Genomic DNA, 22,623 nt, shown 5'->3' with positions numbered 1-22,623 from the left:
CACAGACACATTCATTCTGGAGACACCAGAGACTTATTTTACATCTTTTATTTTTATTTTACATCTAATTTAGTGGAATTTAGTAATATGTATTGTAAAATTTAATGTATATTCAAATCAGTTTCTGCTAATAAACCCAGATATATGTTCATGTTTAATATTTCCAGTTGTGTACATGCAGAAATCTATTTTGCGTTAGTTCAGTTCCTGGTGTCGCCAGTGTGCCGTAGAGAAACCCATCTTAACGATTTCTATATATCGTTATCCTGCTTGAAAAGACCATAAACATTACAGATAACGTTTGAAGTATTACAAACATCTTAAAAACTATTTGTGTGCCACTGATACGCTGCGAATCAGGTGATTTTAGGTTTTGGCTGTGATGTCAAATGATTGACAATGATGCCCTCTGTCCGTAGGGAAGAAGATGGGCACTCGAACACTTCCGGTGGCACTTTAGACCGCAATGAGCGATCCAGTCATTTATATAGATCAGAGCAACAAACTCCATCAGGAGACAGAAATGGGAGAAACCATCAGGCTCAGTTCTCCTCTGGACATCCAACGAACACAGTGTGATTGATTCAGGCTGTGTCACGTCAGACTGTAGATTGGTGTCATTTATATGTTTCATCCAGTTCCTTCTGCTTGATTATTGGGATAAATCACCCTGGCATGTGGTGGGAGGAGTTAAATCTGGCCACAGAGTTTGTGCAGAACTACAAACACAAATAAACAGAACTACAATCATGACTGAGACTGATGGTTAAGTAGAGACACCCTAAAAAATATGTATTTAATGTTTTCTGTTATATTTAATCTTCAAAAACATTGTGACCATTATAAAAATATGAACAGCACAATATCAATAGTTATGTTTGGCCATTAACTATAAAATGTATCATTATGCAAAAATAAATAAAAACAAAATAAAAAGCAGAGTTCACATCATGAAAGACACTGATCATCAGAATTGTTTGAGTATCTTCAGTTTAATTAAATAAAATGTGGGGTGTGTATGAAGATGATTAATGTTTTGACGAGGTAAGTTAGGCTACTCTTCTGCTGCACAAAATTCTTCTTCTTCTTGATGCATATGAAATGGTCAATATTATTATTCATGCCTTTTTATTAATATTTATTTTTAATCATTTATGGCTTATGATTTATCAGTTTTACTTTTGCTTTCATATATTCATGTACTCCTACTTTATATATTAATTCTTATCATATTTTCAAGTATTTACTTGTTATTGTACCCTTATGATTATTCTTATTTTATATTTCAGAATATGATTGTTATGTTCAATCGTTCTTCAAGTGTTCCGGTGTGACAGGTCACGCTGACACGATTGTGGTTAGACATTGGACATTGGAAGTGATGTTTTTCAGAATTATTGCTCATTTGAATCTGATCAAAATATGTCTGCTGACATTTAACAATAAGATTTGCAAAATTCCCTAAGGGTTAAAACACCTATTTTTGACACTGGACCAGTGGACGATATAACGGGTGAAATTAACCTTTTTCATTTTAACAGAAACATCAGTTTGAGTGGGTTGGGAATCTCCCTGTATGCTTATGGTATAATATGGACTGAGTTGTTGATAATTCAGCTTTTTCTCTCCTTTGCTCTCCTGGGCTTCTGCTTCTTCTCTCTTATCTGCAAATGTCTTAATGTTTTAATTCTTTTTGATCTTCATCTATTAGATACAATACTCTAAATTTATTATTAACTATTGACTACTCCTTTATGATGGTTATTTTACCTTTTGGTTTTATTAAGTATTTTCATTATTGATTAAAGTTTGCGTGTGAGGCTAAATTTAATTGTAATGAATACATAATTTTCATCAGCTTTATCTACTGCCTGGATCTCATTTTCCCAAGAATTTGCATCATTCTCAAGAAGAGCAGGCTGTACTTTTAGGTCGAAGTATATGTAGGCGAATCGCGACTGGAAGATGAAGTCCCCTGCTCAGTGAACACTGCTTAGGGCGCCTGTGAAACACTGACGCGTCCAGCAGGCGGCGCTGATCAGACATCACTGATCGATCACGCGCGTCATCGCTGACAGGCGGCGCAGTCGAGCGGTGACGTCATCGAGCGAGTGAAGATGGCGGATCCGAGTGCAAAACAAACTGGGCAGAAAAGGTAAAAAATGTATATATTTACAGCAGTTTGTCGTGTTTTAGGGATTAAATCTCACAAATACAGCTGCAACTGTGTCCATAATGTGATACAGACTTCTGTGAGTCATTTTATTGCTCCAGATTAAAAAATAAATAAACTAAATAATCCCGATTAAAACAGACACACCCAACGTCATATTGATCCTGATATTAATGATGATAACTGCATCTGTATTAGCATGTATTATGATTAATCTAGAGGAAAAGACCAGCAGCGATTTAATTTGCATTTATTGTTTTATTATTTGGTGCCAAAAAGCTCAAAATCATGTCAGATTATCATCACTGTTTGTTCATGATTTAGAGTAAAAGATCAGCGCGATACTGTCAAGTGTGAAGTGGGAAAAGGGATCCACAATTAGCAGGTTTTTGTGAGTTTGTCTGTTGTTTGTCTCTTGATTAAGTTTAATTTCAGATGGTCACGTGATCTGCTCTCATTCACACTGTAAATGATGTGATCATATTTATATACATATACATGTGTGTCAAATATTGTGTGACAGTGAGTTTAATGAATATGAGTTTTGTGAATTAAAGCGACACGCTCATGTCTCTGTCTGAGGTTCAACCCTTCCAGCAGGTAAATAACTTTATTGAATAATTTCAGTCACAAACTCGAGTACTAGCGTAAGTGAGGAAACCCTTGATATGAAGACGTTACCTGCTCTCTCACAGTAATATAAAGTACATCAGATGAACTTCTCCAGGAGATTCAGTCATTCTGACCGATTCATCGACCCGTTTCTCTCTCTGAGTTCATCAGTATGAATTAAACCTCCATCATTCTGAGATCAGAGAGTCTTCAGGTCACGAACGCTCGATTATAAGTGCAGAAGTGTAAGAAAACTGTGTTTCTTCACATGAAACTCATGTTCACAGCAGTTCTCCTGTTGTAACTATAATAACTCAATGACAGATTTCATGTTGTGATTCAGAGACACATTTCAGTCGTACGCAGAATCTTCTGCATTAAGAAACATGTCAGAAGTGTGTTGAAACCAGTCTGATGTATGAACACTGTGTGTGTGTGTGTGTGTGTGTGATTTCAGCGTGAAGATCGCGGCGGGAGCCGTCGTGTGTGTGGAGAGTGACATCAGAGGAGACGTGACCATCGGTAAAACACATAAACACATTTAACCCACTGTAAACCAAACACTTCAGCAAAACGTTTTTACAGTTTATACAGTGATGATACAGAGACAGATATCATTTATTATCCATTATAAAACAGACAGGCCTCTGATTGGCCGATCCAGTGTTGCTATAGTAACAGCAGCTGCGCAGCACTCATAGAGAGCGACTAATAAAGGGTTAATTCTCCTCATTTTCTCACCCTGCTGTTGTTCTGATGCCCTTCTTTCTTTTTCAGAATTTTAAATAAATGCCCGTTTCATGGCAGTGAATCCAGCTTCTGAAAAAAGATCCAAAAGTATCAGAACGATTGAAAACTAAAAATAACAACAAACCTAAATTTAATGAGAATCCTGTCGTTGGTCTTCTGTCGTTTATGAGACTCTGTTAGACTCCAGATGAAGAAAAACACGACCTGAAATACACCGTACACTGCAAAAAAATGCTGTTCTTACTTAGAGTTTTTGTTTTGTTTCTAGTCAAAATATCTAAAAATTCTTAAATCAAGAAGCATTTTCTTGACACTTAAAAATTATTTTCTTGTTTTTAGGAAAAATAAGCCAATGGGGTAAGCAAAATAATCTTATATCAAATCAAAATAAGATATATAATCTTGTTTTCAGTTTGGATTAAGATTATTTTGCTAACTCACTTAATTTTGACTTATTTTTCTTAAAAACAAAAAAATAATTTTTACTTCTCAAGAAAATGCTTCTTGATCTAAGAAGTTTTAGATATTTGGACTGGAAACAAGACAAAAACTCTAAGTAAGAACAGCATTTTTTGCAGCGTACCGTCTGAATATATCCGCTGTGTTCACGTCTTAACAGAGATATTTAACTCAGTACACAGATTCTGTTAATACATTGAATTTCAGCTTGATTTTCACCGAACCCTGTCCTAAACCGCCGAACATGGGCTCGCTCTGTGACACTCGTGCGTCTGTTTTTAAAAGCTTGATGCTGGTCCCTGTTAAAGGTGCGGTGAGTAGATCTTCAGCAACTCTGTTGAACGTTATTGATATCTGAAATCAGCCCAAACAAACACACCCTCTCTTCATTGCTCCGCCTCCAAAACTCACCCTCCAATCCAAACCCTGCTCTGAGTCTCGAACCCCGGCCGATCGCTGCTGGCCTGAGAGGCGAGTGACTCTAAACTCTCTAAACTCTCACTATAGGAATGCTTCACCAAAAATAAAGCGCAGTTTATGAACAAACGACAAAGAAGCACAAAAAATGAACACAAGAGTGAATACAGAGAGTTCATTGTTAGTCGAAACATCACAGCAGCTCCAGACACTCAAACCCAGTGTTATCACACGAGCAGGAATAAAGCAGTCTCTCTCTCTCTCTCTCTCTCTCCAGCGCTGGAAATCTTTCCTAATATAAGCGCGGGTCGTAAAGCGCTTGCCCAGTCATACACCTTCATTCCAGTGATATTCTTTGAGCTGTTTTGTATCGTGTCCCGTCTCTCGTTCTCTCTCCTCGACCGTCATACGCCCCTAATGCTGATTGGTTAGACGTTTGTTGTTGGTGTCGGCCGACTAACTCCCAAACAGTGTTTGCGTCCACCTTTAACCCGTTACACAGACGAGTGCGAGCGGAGCGGTTTAGAAACTCTCCTTCTGAGGTCTGGAAAAGAAAGCGGCACCAGAGCAACAGCAGGGTGAGAAAAGGAAGAGGTCATTTTCATGTCAGGGTGAACTAACACTGAAGGATGAACGTGTGTGCGGATTTCAGGAGCTCGGACCGTCGTTCACCCGAAGGCTCGGATCATCGCGGAGGCCGGACCCATCGTGATCGGAGAGGGAAACCTGATCGAGGAGCAAGCCTTGATCATCAACAGGTCAGCATTATCAAGACCTCGTTCATGAAGATGTTTTAATGAAATCTGAGGGTTTGTGTCCCTCACCTCTGATAAAACATCTGAACGGAGCGGTTTAATCTTCTCAGGAGACACGGACACTTTATACCATCAACAGATTTAATTTAGGCTTTTATTCACACATAAATTATAGGTTTGGATGTTTAATTTTGAGTGAACAAACCCTTAAAGTCTGTTTCTTCTGTGTTCATGCGTGTGAAATCAGTTTTCCCGAAAACATCCTGCCCGACGCCGAGGATGTGGAGCCCAAAACCATGAGCATCGGGATCAATAACGTCTTTGAGGTCGGATGCGGTACGTCTTCATTTCATCAGGCCGTCGCTTCAGCTTCACGCTTCTGTCAACTAAACCTAACTTGAGTTTGTGTTTCAGTGTCTCAGGCCTTGAAAATCGGGGACAACAACGTCATCGAATCCAAAGGTGAGAAAAGCGTGTGTGGGAGTCGAGCAGAAACACTGACCCTGCGTTCCATTCGGAAGAGCTCATCCCTACGCCCTAATCCCTTCAGAGGGTTCATCCTCCGGAGTGAGAGCGTCGAAGGGATGAAGGGTGTAGGGGTCAAAAAACTCTCTTTTTGAACGCACTTCTGCGTCATCTTAACGAGACAATCGAGGAAGAGTAGATTGTGTAAGCTGCGCCCTTTGTTTAACGTTACTTTATTTATTCATTTTTGGTTTATCGCACCATTTTGTATATTGTGTCTTTGTATTTGAAACATTTGAATGGACTGATGAAGGGAGCTGTAAAGTACTTTTGCTGAAGTACAATGTCGTTTTGACCATAATAATGTGCCAAATCTAACTCGTTCATTCAGAAGTGCCCTTTGAAGTGGCCAGTTTAGAGCACTTTGGTTAGGAACGACCCTTCAGTATGGCGGCCATGATTGTTTTCACTCCGAAGTGCCCTTTGGAGGGCGACATATCCTGTTTGGAACACACTGTCAAAGAGTAGCTGATGAAGATGAAGATGATGTTGATGATGAAGATGATGATGATGATGTTTGTGATGATGATGTTTGTGGTGATGAAGATGATGATGTTTGTGATGATGATGTTTGTGGTGATGAAGATGATGATGATGTTGATGATGATGATGTTTGTGGTGATGAAGATGATGATGATGATGTTTGTGATGATGATGAAGATGATGATGATGATGTTTGTGATGATGATGAAGATGATGATGATGTTTGTGTTTGTGTTCAGCTGAAGTCGGGAGGAACGTGATTCTGACCAGCGGCTGCATCGTCGGCGCGTGTTGTCAGGTGAACACGTGTGAAGTGATTCCGGAAAACACGGTGATCTACGGCTCCGAGTGTTTGAGGCGCGTTCAGACCGAGAGACCGCAGGTAACGGACACCAAGGTATGATATGATGAAGATAAATCAGCGCTTTATTCTAACTCTGTCTCTCCATTCAAGCCTCAAACGCTGCAGCTGGACTTCCTGATGAAGATTTTGCCGAATTACCATCATCTTAAGAAAACGGTGAAAGGAAATTCGACTCCGGCGAGGAGCTGAAATCACAGCTGAGAATCTGAACTATAGAAGAGGAACGCAGATTTGCTTTTGCTTACAGTTTATTTCCTGCTGTTGTGCTGCACATAATGTTTCTGTATGAGGTTGTAAGTTATTGATGCATTAAAGACTCTGTCACGTGTGTCTCGCTGTGTTTTTCTTTCTTGTGCACTACATCTCTGCTCCACATGGTGTCGCCAAACTGAAAGCGAGTTGGTCAATATTTAGCATTCCATTTCCAGCTGTTGTGAGACACACACACACACACACACACACACACACACACACACACACACACACACACACACACACACACACACATTCTGACGTTTGTAAGGTTGTTTAGAGCATCTATATAAAGCATAAGTTGCAGTTTGATTGAATATGACAGGTCTATTATTAGCGCACAGAGGCTGCAGGTATTAAAGGGCAGCGGTCAGCGCTGGTTAAGGTGTTGTGACAGATGACCTTTGCATTATGGTTTGAACTTCTGATGTGAATTGACATTTCTTCTACAGTATTTCCGTACACTTTAAACATCTGGGTGTTTTTCTCTTCCCATGTCTGTTATTTTCAGTGTTTGTGGATGGCTCACTGATGGGCATTTTCTAAAGTTATCACTCATTATTTGCTGAATAAGGAAAAAGTAAAAAAAAAAAAACAAACAAAAAAAAGTTTTTTAAGGAAAAGAGAGGTTTTGTCCTTTTAAATCAAGCTCGCGCACGACGCCACCATGACGCGCAATGCGGACGCGCGCATCTCACCACGGGAGCGCGCCGGAGCTGGCAGACGTTCTGCACGAGCTCATGAGTTTAATTTCATATTTCTGCTCCAGAATGAACAATTCCAGCGAGAATGAACATAACAGCCCGGATGAAGAAGTAAGTTACTATTTACTTCATAATAATAATGATAACTATAATGAATATCATTAGCTTAATTTAAAATATTAGCAACATTTAAAACTCGAAACTGGCAGTGACACTAAAAGTTAATTGGATGATATCAGTGTTCATGTGTTATTGAGCAGATCTTATGAATTTTTCTTTCTCGTGTTTTGACTTTGTTTGATGGTGTAGTTCGTGTGTTCTGCTGCATCACTGTTCTCTCTGAAACACCAAAGTCTTTAGAAAGAGAAAATACAAACACTTTGAAGTGCGAGTGATTCTCCTGATACACGATAATAACGCGTTTCCAGCAGTGATCACGTGACCCTCTTCTGCAGGTCAGGACTCTGTTCGTCAGCGGTTTGCCGCTGGACATCAAGCCCAGAGAGCTTTACCTGTTATTCAGGCCTTTCCAGGTGAGATTCATTGACCTGAATCCAAAATCTAAATGTTTGTGTTCATCATGAAACGTCCTTCATATTTGATTCTCTTCATTAGGGTTATGAAGGATCCTTGATCAGATTCACCTCTAAACAGGTGAGAAATATCAACAATTCCTTCAAGTATATGAATCACAATTATATAATGCATGTGTTACACATTAATACTCTCAATGAACTCTGGAGATGAAGTCGTCACGCAATCATCCTGAACCTGAAGATCAGGAGAGAAAGAAGAGAAACGCGATCAGTCACAGCAGGGTTAAGCCGGGGACACACCTAACGATTAGCTGAAACATTCTAAGACTGAACAGAACACACATACCGATTGTTTCCTTCAACTGGAGCCGATTTTAATCGTTGACAGTCGGAGAAGAACACAAACGTTTACGATTGAGACCGCTGCTAAGCAACACGCTGTGCGCGGGATCTTGAAAATGGATGTAAACAAACAGCTGGCGCTCTTCATCTGCAGCTATATTTGTGCGAAAAAATAAAAAAAAAAGAGGAAAACGCGCACTTTGTTTTCAACAGAGAGAATTTGAGGTGAGTAAACTTTGGTAAATTAATCTATTTTTAGAGCTTGCACTCTGGTGGTGTCGCCGTTGTTAAGCAACGATAAGCTGCGATCCTCAATGAAGCTTGTTCGACTTGAAACGGCACTGTACAGACCATTAAATTACCACAGAAGTAAATTATACTACCACAATGCGACCTCAAAGGGCACTTTCACTTTCGCGATCAAAGGGGCAGGGCTCTTTATATTCTCTCTGTATATATTGTATCATTAACTGTTAATTTTGTATCCGTATCTTTCCAGATAAATAATATACAAAACATGATAAAAAAAAGTCTAACGTTAGTCATTATCTTTATCACTTGTTGCCCCCCTATTGGCTGGTGCCCCAGGACACTCGCCCAATCCCGTCTATGGATAATCCGGTCCTGTACCTGATACGTTCAAAGCTTCCGCAATAGCAGCCCAGCTTCTTTCCTTATCACTTCTATTATGGTACGTTATTCTTTCGAAGATATGTTGTATTCGTACTCTTGCCAGAGTTCAACCAGTTTTTCTTCCATACCGGTTGTCCAATGTGTATTTATGTTGCAAACGTTTTTTGACGCCATTTCGCCGCTTGTTTACAATCGCCTGACACAGTCTCCAAGGAAACAGAGACATCATCGGTCGCAAATATTATGCTGCCTTCACGTGCTCTCAGCGCTATTGTAAAAATGACTTTCCTTTCGAAACTTGAATGCGATTTGCTCGTAATCACTACTTCAGAAGTGGGAATTATAAAATTTGAGAAGAATCTTTGTGAGGAGGACTGGCAATGACTGTTTCTAAAAATTCTAAGACTAGAATCGTTAGACGCAGCACACTGCACGATTTTAAGCACCAACTGTAAACACCGACTGAACGCAACTGGCTCTGACTCGGCGCGATTGGACATGATCAGTCGTAAGTATCAAATTACACTCATAATCGGCCTTACAATCGTTAGGTGTGTCCCCGGCTTTAGAGCTGATGCTGATCCTCAGACAGGGTGTTGCTATGCAGTCACTATTGTACTTTGAGTGGTTTCTAGGCAGTTGCTAGGGTGCTATTATGGTGTTGCTAGGATGTTTTGGGTGGTTGCTAGGAGGTTGCAAGTTGATAACTGGTGTGTTCTGGGTAACTTTGCAGATAGTCAGATGACTACAGGAAGTTTTTTTGTAATTTAATGCAGCGTTAATTTTATACAAAATATAGTGCTATATTATAGATCCATTATAGATCAATATTTATATGGTTGATGTTTTTATTCTCATTTCTCCAGAAGTTGATGAATAATGTGTCCACGAACTTTATATTTATTAATGTGAGGATTTTGGCTAAATATCTATATGAATGTGTAAATGAAAGGAAGATATATATTTGTTTTATAAATGGTCACTCAATATTTATTATCTGTTTTGAAATCACTAAATTCACTTGAACTATTAAAAATAGAAATATTCCATATCAAGTCTGAATTATTATGAGTTATACCTGTTTAAAATACTGAACAAATTAATAAATGTTTTATGTCATCTCCACATATACTTTCTTTCTTTCTTTCTTTCTTTCTTTGTGAAGCTTTATATAGTTGGAGTGTTTGTGTATTTTTAGAAATGCCTCTTATTTTTTCAAAAGCGTTAAAGGAAGTTGAGACACACTTCCTGTGTTATAACGAGGACATTCGAGGGTCAGAAATAACATGAGAGGACGTCGCTGATAAAGTGTGTGTGAACAAACGTCTCCACAGTAAAAGCTGAACTGGCTTATGAAGATATTAAACAAACAGAGGTGTATAATGTAATAAGACAGCAGAGAAGGTTTTGTGAGTTTAGGGTGAGGGTCAGAGGTCACTGCAAGTCAGCAGAAGGAGGACCAAAATGATAGAAAGTTTTGTGGTGACGGTGGTGAATCTACATCTCATTTCCGTATGTCAGGCTGTTTCTGTTTATCTCTCGGCCGCAGTGGTAAATAACAGTGTCAGTTTCTGTCGGTCACAGCGGTCAGTGATTGTGCAACGGTTGGTTTATTGCTGTACCAGTCCTGATCTTCTCTTTAATTCCTTCAAAGTCTCTAAAATCAACTGCAAAATCCCATTCAGATCAGAAACACACACTTTACAGCATCACATCAGTTCACCATGACTAAATCAAGTCCTGACTGATGTTATTTCCCTGAACATTGTGTCACTGGGAAATACGTCAGTAAAAGAAGAGATTAAATCCTGGTTTTCACACAATTTTCTCAAGTTGAATAAATTCTGATAAAATCCAATAGCTTTTCACTTTCCATTGATATTTCTATAATCTCTCCATCTTCCAGGTTAAGAGTCTGGGTGTCGTCCTTGATAGTACTTTGTCTTTTGAAAGGCATGTGAACAATATTACTCGGTCTGCATATTTCCACCTACAGATCATCCGTCGTCTCCGTCCAGTTCCTGTACACGCTCTAGTCACTCTTCCCGCATTGATTATTGTAATTCTCTTCTATTTTTCCTCACAAACTCCTTCATAAACTCAGCTGCCCGTATAATCACTAGAACCTCCTCCGTCGAGCATCTCTCCTGTCCTCTATCATCTACACTGGCTTCCTGTTAAATACAAGATTCTGCTTCTCACTTTCTAAGCTCTTCACCATCTCGCACCCTCATATCTCTCTGATTTGCTTCATATCTACACCCCGAAGCGTCCACTTCGATCTTCTTCATCCGTTTCTCTTGTCGTACCCTCTGTTCGTTCAGGGCGTTCAGCTGCGCTGCTCCTCGTCTCTGGAAATCTCTTCCACAATCTTTACAAGAAAGTGATTGTCTGGCTACTTTTAAATCACGTCTTAAAACGTACCTATTTAAATGAGCTTTCTCTGATCAATTTTAAATATCGTATGTTAAATAGTTGTTGTTTTGTTGTATTGTGTCTTGATTTGTTTTATGACTATCATTCAACTGTACGGTGTCCTTGAGTGTTTTGAAAGGTGCCTTTAAATAAAATATGTATTATTGTTATTATTAAAATGTGCTTTGAATGTCATTTCATGTTGACTTTAACAGTCACTCAGTCGTCTTTACATCCAAATCGTTAGAAACTGCTGTTTTGTGCAGTTTGAAGAGCTTTTTCTGTTCCTTGCCTTGATTTCTCTGTGTTTTTTGCAGCCGGTGGGGTTTGTAAGTTTTGACAGTCGCTCGGAGGCGGAGGCTGCTAAGATCGCCCTGAACGTAAGTTTAATGCTATCTTCTCAACATGACATTGCTAAAAAAAGACCAAAGGCTCCTGGTGTGTGGATTCGACAGAAGACACGTTCACACACACACACAGAAACTTCACACACGATCACGTTTGTGTACGAAACAGCAGAACGCTCCAGTTGTGGGAACTCAAGCAATCGTTTGTCAGGACGCAGTTTTTGCCCTGAAAATGAGACAATCCATAGATTAAAGACTTCATCTGCTTCTCATTCTCTGTCTCTCTTGCTTTCATTGATCCAGGATTTGGTTTTAATCTCAGTGTGAAACAGGAGAGACTGACCTTGAGAGGATTTGAGCTCTGCAGTTAATAAATCTTAAAATTAGATGCACACACACAAATAATGAAAGGCAGCATTAAAATGGCTTTGTTTTGCGTTTGAATTAGGTTGTTTCCCATGTCTTTGTATGGGTTACTTGAACTGAATTGTACAAACTATGATTATTGTTTGATTACAGATCTTGACATGTGAGTTTGGTCTAAATTTGAAGTCTTGATACTTACCGTTACACTATTCATGTCATGTGACACAGCTGGACTGAAAACTAAAGCAAACAGTAGTTTGAATTAGGGATGTGCGCAACAACTAATTTCATAACCGTTTAAATGTGGACATTTAAATTTGGAAATTTTGCAACCAACTAGTCCAACCCCGCCCCCTGGGATCTAACCCCACCCCATAGCCCAACCCCGCCCCCTGTGATCTAACCCCACCCCCGTAGTCCAACTCCGCCCCTGGGATCTAACCCCACCCCCATAGTCCAACTCCGCCCCCTGGGATCTAACCCCACCCCGTAGTCCAACCCCACTCCCTGTGATCTAACCCCACCCCGTAGTCCAACCCCACTCCCTGGGATCTAACCCCACCCCGTAGTCCAACTCCGCCCCCTGGGATCTAACCCCACCCCCGTAGTCCAACTCCGCCCCCTGGGATCTAACCCCACCCCCATAGTCCAACTCCGCCCCCTGGGATCTAACCCCACCCCCATAGTCCAACTCCGCCCCTGGGATCTAACCCCACCCCCATAGTCCAACTCCGCCCCCTGGTATCTAACCCCACCCCCATAGTCCAACTCTGCCCCCTGGGGTCGGTCTGTATATGCGATACATTTGAGAGAACACTAAATCTAATCAAATCCCATACTGAATACTGCTAAAAATAGATGCGATGTGCTTGAATTGCATAATAATCATTGTATATTAAACCTGAGCGTTCACTTCAGCAACGTTAGCCATTATAGACATATTTATTCAAATCAACTTAGTCAGTAGGGTGGTGCAGGTATGACATCACTTTGTAGGCCAAAACACGGAAGCGAGTTAGCATTTTAGCTAGTCAATGGGTTTTTTTGAATGGGATTTTGGTTAAATGGCTGAAATAAAGTCTGTGGTGAACTCAAGCTCAAGACACTTTCACGTTTTATTCTAAGACATAAAATACTACAGTATTACCCCACTTGGGATTTTTTAAGCTGTTATGTGTCTTGAAGTTGCGGATACTAACAAGGACTCCACAGGCTGTCGGGGACATTAACGTCATCACGCCGGACAGGTAAACTCAGTCCCCTTTTACAGCCTCATTATGCTCTTATAAACTAGTCTAACTCAAACATTATGGGAAAATGTTTTTAGATAAAAACTGAAAGAGTTGTCGAAACTTAATGATGGTGAAGTCGAGCGAATGTATGTAGCCTATCTTTAGCTTTTTACTTTTGGTGACTGCATTTAGGCTTCAAAATTCATAAAAGTTATGTTTATCTGTGAAAATCGTCTTGATGGACAAAACGTGTATCATAAGCCTTTGATCACAGAGCTTGCTTTGTGCAATAATCCAAAAGCCTATGTTGGGCAGTGTGATGCTAACTGCTGATTGACGTCATATCTGCTCCACTCTGTAGCGCAGGACCAATACCTTTATAAACAGATTTCCTCAAATAAAAGTTAGTCCACATAATAAATCAGCGCATTAAGATTTTGTTGTTTGTTACCGCTTGAGTGACACGCAGTGCGTGTCCTGGTTTGAACGTGCTTCTCGTGTATGAAGAGTATCTGTACACATGACAGGTGGCAAAAATCACAAGAAAAAACACTGAGAAATACATTAATTATCCGTATTTTCTTCGTTAGGATGTTGCTAGAGCAACTGTTCATGTTTCATTCATGATGTTTTTTTGTCCCTCATAGCCAGATGTATAACAAAGCCTAACCAAGCTTAATTGTTACTCTAGTTTGACATGACATAGAAGAAAATGGAAAAGTTTTGTGTAGGCTTTCACAATACTCCCTCACCTTGCTGATCTTCCCACATTTCTCTGAACCCACCGCGAGCGCCACAGAGAAAAACAACAAATGTTTTTTTTTTCTGCAGATATACACTTTTCAAAATAATATATTAATTTCAAGATGTGACATTAACATGATGGTAATTTAAATGTAACCTTTATAAAAATATAAAGTAAAACATTAAATGTGCAAAAAAAAAAAAAATAAAAAAATAAAATAAAATAAAAAGAGTTGTAAACGATTTTCCAAGTTGACTAGCAGCAGCTGTATTGTTGAACTGACCAGTCGGCTTGTGTCGCACACCCCTAGTTTTAAAACACTTCATCTCATTTGTTTAATGTTTCTGGTGTAAAATTGCTTTTTTTTTTAACTGATTAGTGACAGTTTTTAATAAGCAAGCACAGTAGGACTACAATCACAATTGTGCCAATTGACCATCGTAATTCAACTGATTGTCACGGGTGTTTTGGTTTTGTTTTCACGTTTATGATTTCATGTCTTTTATTTTGTAGTTTGTTTCATGTTGCTTGTTTGCGTCATGTTTCCCTTGCTCCTCGTGTTCTCCCTTAGTCCATGTGTCATGTTCTCATTGGTTGTTTTTGGTCATGTGGTTTTCAGTTATGTTTTTTCATTGGTTCTCTTGTTCCTTGTGTCACTTCCCCATTGGTTGTCTTTGTCATGTATTATCAATGTAACCTGCTGTCGTTGAGTCGTTTTGTCTATAGTCAAGTCAAGCCACGTTTCTGTTCCTGTTCATGTTCACGTCTGTATTTTGGATTATTGTCAATAAACTGCACTTGGGTTCTCACTACGCTCTCCTCCAGTGGACTCTCTCCGTTACACTGATAGTCTTACATGTTTAACCACAGAACCTCTACAGACACACTGAAGCTCGAGTCGCCATTGGCTTCTGACTTTTTACGTGGAATGCAAGAACAATGCAAATGAAGAAAATTCTACATGAATATAATAATATATACATTTCAAACACCATTAAAGTCAAGTAAACAGTCTGCAATAAAATAAGGTCAAATAATCAAACTACAAGCAATAGCATAAATAAACACAATAGAAAAAATGCCTATTAAATAAACAGTGCTGTTCAGGTTTTTAAGGTAGATCTAACAGTAGTTAGATGTAGATTAAGTACAGAAATTGAATTAAGTAATGACGTGTAAAATAGCACTGCATAGTCTTCACTGCATAAATTAAATATAGATTAATCCTTGTTGTTTGATTAACATTAAAAACACAGACAGCAGCAGGAATATTAGGCTGCTGTCACTTTAAGACTAATACACGGATTTAGTATACTGTTACACATGCGTTTACTTTCCGACTGCTTACAAAAGACAAAACTGACTATGTTTACTAGGATAATCACCAAGACGGGCATTTTGGCATTATTTTGTGTGAAATTGTCTGTTGAAGTGCAAGATGTGAAAGAGCTCAATAGCTTGTAATAATAACTCAATTACAGGCAACTGAAATCGTACAATTTACTTGCCATTGGCTAATAAAAGACACTTTTTAGTGGCCTCTCGTGAAAATTGGTGGCATATGCGACTGGTGTACTGCATTGTGCCACACAAACTGCTGTCAAACCTGCGTCTGTTCTGTTTAGTTTACTTCCTGTCGTATCCGCATTAGTTCTTGTTAGGTTTATTGGCTACACATTAGTTTTTATTTAGTTCAGCTGTTCTTGTTTAGTTCCCTCTGTTAACCTATGTATTTATACTTCCTGTTTTGTTTGCTAATTGTTCCGTGGGACTAAGAAAATAATTAAAAGTAAAGAATTATGGACTAATCCTAGAAAAGTGTTAATTTTCGATGCATTTTGATGCATAATACGACAGAGTAATCCAATATGTAAAGCTGCTTTATAACAGTGTTTACTGTGAAAGCGCTATACAAATAAACCTGTAACCTGACACAGGATCTCCATAAAGGGTTAGTTCACCCATAAATGAAAATTGTCATCATTTTCTCACCCCTAAGTTGTTCCAAACCTGTTTGAGTTTCTTTCTTCTGTTGAACTAAAAAGAAGATACTTTCAAACCAGATTCAAATTGCCCAGCAAATTTGTAAAGCAAAGAACAATCATTTCTAGCTGATCAACATTATGAAAACTGGTGAAACCTTTAGGAACTTCAAAAGACAAAACAGCGAAACTCCTAATATTACTTCCAATATTTCCAAATTATGTTCATTTTCATAGAGCGGGCCAATATCGTGACGATTATTTAAAATCAGTCAGGAGAAGCAGACATCGTTATCGTGATTAAAATACGATTAATCGTGCAGCCCTGATTTAATTTAATTTGATTTGACATTTGATATTCAACAGTATTCTTGACATTTATTCAACAGTGCTTTTGATCTGCCTGCATTGACACTATTCTTTAAAAGGAAAATTATATACCAATTATCAATGTAAAGCTGCTTTGACACAATCTGCATTGTAAAAAGCGCTATATAAATAAGGGTGACTTGACTTGACTTGACTTGAAGAATGCTGGTAACCAGACAGTTGACGATAGCCATTGACTTACTTTTTTTTTCCTACTGTGGAAGTCAATAAGCATCGTCAACTGTCTGGTTACCAGCATTATTCTTTTTAGTTCAACAGAAGAGAGAAACTCTTACAGGTTTGCAACAACAAAAGGGTGAGTAAATGAATCGCTGTCTGAGAAACCCTGCTGTAGAGATCTGTATATATGAGATGTATAAAACACACATCATTTGAGTTGTGTGGTGCGAGATTTAGATTGATTTCAGCAAGAGGAAGACATGTTTGCTGTAATGACGTTTGATTCCTCTTTTTCAGGGAGTTCGCTTTGACCCTGATATTCCCCAGACTTTACGACTGGAGTTTGCCAAAGCCAATACCAAGATGGCCAAGAACAAACTAGTGGGAATCCCAAACCCTCCTCCATCCAGACAAAGTCCTGGACTGCCCTGTGTCAGCCGAGACCCATGTGAGTAAAACACACACACACATACATTTGTCTATCTAGACATGTAACACCGGTTCCCTGAGATAACGGGAATGAGCATTGCATCAGTTTCTGATGCTATGGGGAAACCTGAAGCCTGATTGGATCATGTCACCTGCACAGACAAATTTTAGCCCACCAAAATGAGTGGGGCTGACTGCCTATACAAGTGCTGGATGCCATATCGTCAGGATCTTTCGACTGAGGAGTCTGCTTTACTTGTATTATTTCTTCCTTGTTACATGTACATTGTAAAGCATCCTCTGGAAAGGCGCTATATAAATAAATATTATTATTATTATTATTATTATTATTAAGTGTCGACTCGTGCATGAGCGTAGTAGCACAGGCAGCTACACAATGCTAATTCCCGTTATCTCAGGGAGATAACCCTGCTAAACTATAATTACTATAACTGAAACTGAATGTAAATATATAAAAACTAAATAGAAATGTGTTCACAAAATTAAAACTAAACTAAAACTAAAAAAAAATTTAACAAAAAACAATTGAACGCATACACTACGGCTCTTCTCCTGTAAACTCACTCTAGTCCTGTTGTTGTTTAGATGAGTTCACTGTGCCTGCGCTGTATCCCAGCAGTCCTGATGTGTGGGCATCGTACCCGCTGTACCCCGCTGAACTGCCACCTGCTGCGTATGCTTACAGTTCCTCACTGCACGCTCAGGTAACGCACACCTGCCTACAATTCCTCACTGCACGCTCAGATAAAGCACACCTGCCTACAGTTCCTCACTGCACGCTCAGGTAACGCACACCTGCCTACAATTCCTCACTGCACGCTCAGGTTAAACACACCTGCCTACAGTTTATCACTGCACGCTCAGGTTAAACACACCTGCCTACAGTTCCTCACTGCACGCTCAGGTAACGCACACCTGCCTACAGTTCCTCACTGCACGCTCAGGTAACGCACACCTGCCTACAGTTCCTCACTGCACGCTCAGATAAAGCACACCTGCCTACAATTCCTCACTGCACGCTCAGGTAACGCACACCTGCCTACAGTTCCTCACTGCACGCTCAGGTAACGCACACCTGCCTACAATTCCTCACTGCACGCTCAGGTAACGCACACCTGCCTACAGTTCCTCACTGCACGCTCAGATAAAGCACACCTGCCTACAATTCCTCACTGCACGCTCAGGTAACGCACACCTGCCTACAGTTCCTCACTGCACGCTCAGGTAACACACACCTGCCTACAGTTCCTCACTGCACGCTCAGGTAACGCACACCTGCCTACAGTTCCTCACTGCACGCTCAGATAAAGCACACCTGCCTACAATTCCTCACTGCACGCTCAGGTAACGCACACCTGCCTACAGTTCCTCACTGCACGCTCAGGTAACGCACACCTGCCTACAATTCCTCACTGCACGCTCAGGTTAAACACACCTGCCTACAGTTCCTCACTGCACGCTCAGGTAACGCACACCTGCCTACAGTTCCTCACTGCACGCTCAGGTAACGCACACCTGCCTACAATTCCTCACTGCACGCTCAGGTTAAACACACCTGCCTACAGTTTATCACTGCACGCTCAGGTAACGCACACCTGCCTACAGCTCCTCACTGCACGCTCAGGTAACGCACACCTGCCTACAGTTCCTCACTGCACGCTCAGGTAACGCACACCTGCCTACAATTCCTCACTGCACGCTCAGGTTAAACACACCTGCCTACAGTTCCTCACTGCACGCTCAGGTAACGCACACCTGCCTACAGTTCCTCACAGTTTCACTCATGTACTTCAAGCTCCATTACTCCCAACGCATTATTTTGGTGTGTGTTAAACTGTCCTGTCTAATAATAAAAAGTACGCTCTATAATAATCATATATCGTCTTCATTTAACAAATATGCAGTTATGTCATTTACACAAGTCTTTGAATTTAAATGATGTTTTATTAACAAAATTCGGGAGGAGCACTTTCAAATGATCCTTTCAGTCATCACGTCATTCCAGCTGTCAGCAATCGGTAATAAACATTATAAATAAGCAGTCGACTCATCCATGTTCCTTAAGAGTTTTTCAGCATCCCTCCACCACCCCGTCTCCTCACACTTGTCCGGTTATCTTCCTAAACTAGAATACGGGGGGAGTACTCTGGGTTCGGGCCAAATACAGAGCTCGGAGCCCTCTCCTCGGACAGCACGCCAGATATGCATACTATTTATTTATCTGACTTATTTGCAAGTCGAACTCGTGAATACACATTAAATTCCATGAATCTCGTAGTCTTCAGGGATTCCAGCTATTAGACCTTCTGAAGTGTGCATTGTATTATGAACTCTGTCTGTTCTGTGACGGTCCGTCCCAGCGTGAGAACTTGATGCAGGAGTTTCTGCTGTCGCTGGACAGATGAAAGAGAACATTAGAATGTTAAATCCTTTCAATCCCAAACTGAGCTGCAGTATACCCAACTGGTCGTTATGTTAGGATAATGTCCACTTCACAGTCCTGATTGATCACCCTGCCAGGGTTTATTTTGTGATAACAATCGACTGGCTGTACATTATCCTGTTTATTACATGGCTACGTGCCACATAATTAAATGAATGGATACAAATTATTGATTTGAGTTGAAATATTTTTTTCACTTGTGGTAAACTCCAAGCTTCCATTAAGAATAACAGTTCATTGCAAGTGGCTTTTAGCCAAGACAAACAAACAAGTTCAAACAAAACGTATATGTAAGGTATAATACACAGCTTATTATGGCACTTTTCCACTGCATGGTACGGTTCAGTCTGGCATGATAATAGCCTACGGCTCGTTTAAATAGTACCACCTCAGTGGAGATTCCAAGCATGCTGTACTGATACTAAATGTAACATGTAAACACTGCAGATCACTGATTGTTATGAGAGAATCGTCACTACCAGCATCATTGGATTTGAAACACGAGACACCAAACCCGTTATATTTAAATAGTCAATAACAGCCACCGCAGTATCATTTGTTAATGTAATGTTTTTTAAACGACTTGCTTTAAATGACTGTTACACACAAATTGAAAGAAAAGAAAAAGAAATGACTGTATCGTGGTCAGTAGACAAGGTGCAGACTCGTTAGTAGCCAAGGTGCGGATCCACGGCAGTAGAGGCGGCGCGACTACAAGATCAGGTTATAATTCCACCCATTTTGAAGCGGTACTAAACTGCAGTGGAAAAGCAAACCGAAAGTAAAGCGAGTCAAGCCGAGTTGTACCACGCAATGGAAAGGTGCCATTACATGACTGCTCACCAGATAAATCACTGTGGACATGAAATATTGATTTGAACTCAAATTGTTTTAAATGATCTATTCATTATCTTAAAGCTTCTGCTATGACAAAAAAAAAAGTTCATTACAGTGTACAAAACAATCAGCAACAAGACGGACGTTATGGTTACTCCCGTAACCCTGGTTCCCTGAGATGACGAGAACGAGCATTGCGTCTGCTTTAGCTGATGCTTATAGGAAAAACTCCTGTTTTCTCAGAATTCTGAAGCCTGATTGGTTCACGTCTGTGCAGTTGCACAGACAAATGGCGTTTCAGCCTACCAACTATTCAGCTCTTTGGACTGAGAAGCGGGTAGCATGCTTGGCAGCATAGTAGCATGGCAAGCTCATTCCTGTTATTTCAGGGAATCATTCCCCCAGGGGGGAATGCCATGTGACAGCATGTTTGCTCCTATGTTCGAGGAGCCTGGCATGTAAACCACCCTAACTGAGCGGATGTTCATTCATGCCCACAAGGGAAGTCTGTATATAGGGCGAGACCTGGTACCTCCTTGGTGGTTTATGAAGGCAACCACCATCCTGTTATCCGAGCTGACCAGGAAATGATGGCCTCTGAGTTCCGTCATGAACTCCTTGAAGGCCAAAAGGCCCTGGCTGCAGGAACCACTCGGACGGGCTCTTCTGGGGCTCTTCTACAGCTTTTAAGAGGGCTCACAAAAGCTCTGTATCAATTCTAGGCCGCACGTCATCAGTCTCTTTAGGTGGTGGAGGGGCGGAGTCATCGCGAGTCAATCATCGTCAGACCAACAAATCAGACCATGCCACACTCGCTTCTCAGCCTTTACCCTTGGCTCGAGAGGGGAAGAGATGAGGGAGTGGGTGGTCACTGAAGAGCGTTGCGAAGCTCATCTTCTCACAGTATGGGAGGCTGGAGTCAAGTATGAGACACACTCAGTGTGCACAAGCCGCACTTGTGGCGTGACATTTGCAACAACGTCACAGGAAATTTTCTTTGAAATTTGCTCTTTTAGTAGTCGGTGGATGGCCGCAGGGTAGATCGGTGGAATCAGCTTGCCTGCTGAAGCGTCTTTGTTCGCTCTGCAATGGCGAGAAGAGCGTCGAGGCTTCAGTCTTCTTCGGAGCAGCGAAATGATCTTCACGCTGAAAGGAAACAGATCTGAAATAGTGGTGTTTCTGTGTGACTTTATAGGCAGTCAACCCCACCCATTCTGGCAGGCTGAAACGCCATTTGAACCAATCAGGCTTCAGAATTTGCAGAAAACAGGAGTTTACCCCATTAAGCATCAGCTAAAGCAGACACAGTCCGAGTGAACCGTATTCAAAGGGAACACTACAACAATCAATTGCTGAAGTAAAATCAGTTTTTCACACATTTATTAAAGTTCAAGTTATTTTTTCAAATTGATTAATTTTCAAATGAATGATTTCAAAATATTATAGTTTCAGCTTTATTGACCATTGGCCACCCTGTTCTCCAAGACATGCTAATCGACCTTTAAAAAAACTCTAATCCTAACCTAACACTAATAAAGATGCTAACTAAAGTTTATGACATCCTAGTTTACTAGAGATTTTAACAAATTAGTATTCCCCCTCTGCCTCTACTGTACACATATGAACATTAATGATCATGCGGATGTTCTGACTTGAGTTTTGTGTGTCAGATTCGCTGGCTGCCCTCTGCCGACGCAACCAATCAGGGCTGGAAGAGCCGGCAGTTCTGTTGACGTATATATGTGAGTATAACACACATTCACACATGGTTTATACAATGCTAGCACAGCATCATCTTGATAATTGACTAATCTACATATTATTAGAATGATTAATTGACTATTCGATCCATTTGAACTATTTTAAACATCACAAAGAGAAAACGGTCTTCATGAGGAGCTGAAGACTGACGCCAGCTTTGTGTTTCTGCAGCTTGAAAACCGTTTCATGTTTGTCAGTCTGCAGGTGTGACGCGACACAGACGAGCTCCTGATCTTTTTCTGTCTTACTCTTCATCGTCTCTCTTCTGACAGATACAGCTACATCAGTCTGAAACTAGAAGTGAGTAACTCTTATGTAAGTGATAATGTTCAGTCAGCTGCTCTTTGTCATAAAATAAACCCGACACACATCAGAGCCGTTTATTACACAGCCACATACCAGATAAATACATACATGAATGTGAAATATTGATTTGAGTGTAAATGATTAATTTATGTGAAGGAAGAGTGTGATACACAGAAACAAGGTCA

The 22,623-nt window shown here is 40.3% G+C and overlaps 2 protein-coding genes across 4 annotated transcripts in view; both read left to right on the top strand.

Annotated features, from left to right (window-relative positions):
* The first annotated feature begins 1,998 nt into the window (after positions 1-1,998).
* Positions 1,999-6,868, top strand: dctn6 (dynactin subunit 6). The gene is made up of 7 exons (XM_048186492.1): positions 1,999-2,155; positions 3,243-3,307; positions 5,064-5,169; positions 5,414-5,502; positions 5,581-5,628; positions 6,414-6,556; positions 6,629-6,868. The coding sequence occupies exons 1-7, from the start codon at positions 2,118-2,120 to the stop codon at positions 6,725-6,727; spliced, it is 588 nt and encodes a 195-aa protein (XP_048042449.1). The 5' UTR covers positions 1,999-2,117; the 3' UTR covers positions 6,728-6,868.
* Positions 6,869-6,992: 124 nt separating this feature from the next.
* The window catches only part of rbpms (RNA binding protein, mRNA processing factor), a 16,127-nt gene continuing 496 nt past the window's right edge, over positions 6,993-22,623 (top strand). The window contains exons 1-8 of one of the 3 annotated variants that reach the window (XM_048186489.1): positions 6,993-7,605; positions 7,950-8,027; positions 8,110-8,148; positions 11,738-11,800; positions 16,939-17,089; positions 17,677-17,795; positions 22,042-22,113; positions 22,330-22,432. In XM_048186489.1, the coding sequence (XP_048042446.1) occupies positions 7,468-7,605; positions 7,950-8,027; positions 8,110-8,148; positions 11,738-11,800; positions 16,939-17,089; positions 17,677-17,795; positions 22,042-22,104 (651 nt within the window). In that variant the 5' untranslated portion in view covers positions 6,993-7,467 and the 3' untranslated portion in view covers positions 22,105-22,113; positions 22,330-22,432. Of the gene's footprint in view, positions 7,606-7,949; positions 8,028-8,109; positions 8,149-11,737; positions 11,801-16,938; positions 17,090-17,676; positions 17,796-22,041; positions 22,114-22,303; positions 22,448-22,623 lie in introns of all 3 variants that reach the window. The other 2 variants (XM_048186490.1, XM_048186491.1) reach the window with 2 other exon arrangements.

This window comes from Megalobrama amblycephala, linkage group LG3 (genome assembly GCF_018812025.1).
Source record: "Megalobrama amblycephala isolate DHTTF-2021 linkage group LG3, ASM1881202v1, whole genome shotgun sequence".
NCBI classification, from domain to species: Eukaryota; Metazoa; Chordata; class Actinopteri; order Cypriniformes; family Xenocyprididae; genus Megalobrama; species Megalobrama amblycephala.
The sequence above is the reverse complement of the archived record's forward strand: the minus strand, read 5'-3'. Positions and strand labels throughout refer to the sequence as shown.

Excerpts from the sequence above, each read along its gene's own strand:
- dctn6 (XM_048186492.1), top strand. The coding sequence starts at position 2,118 with ATGGCGGATCCGAGTGCAAAACAAACTGGGCAGAAAAG. Across the intron at positions 5,503-5,580 it reads CGTCTTTGAGGTCGGATGCG|TGTCTCAGGCCTTGAAAATC; the intron begins GTACGTCTTCAT and ends TTTGTGTTTCAG. Across the intron at positions 5,629-6,413 it reads CAACGTCATCGAATCCAAAG|CTGAAGTCGGGAGGAACGTG; the intron begins GTGAGAAAAGCG and ends GTTTGTGTTCAG.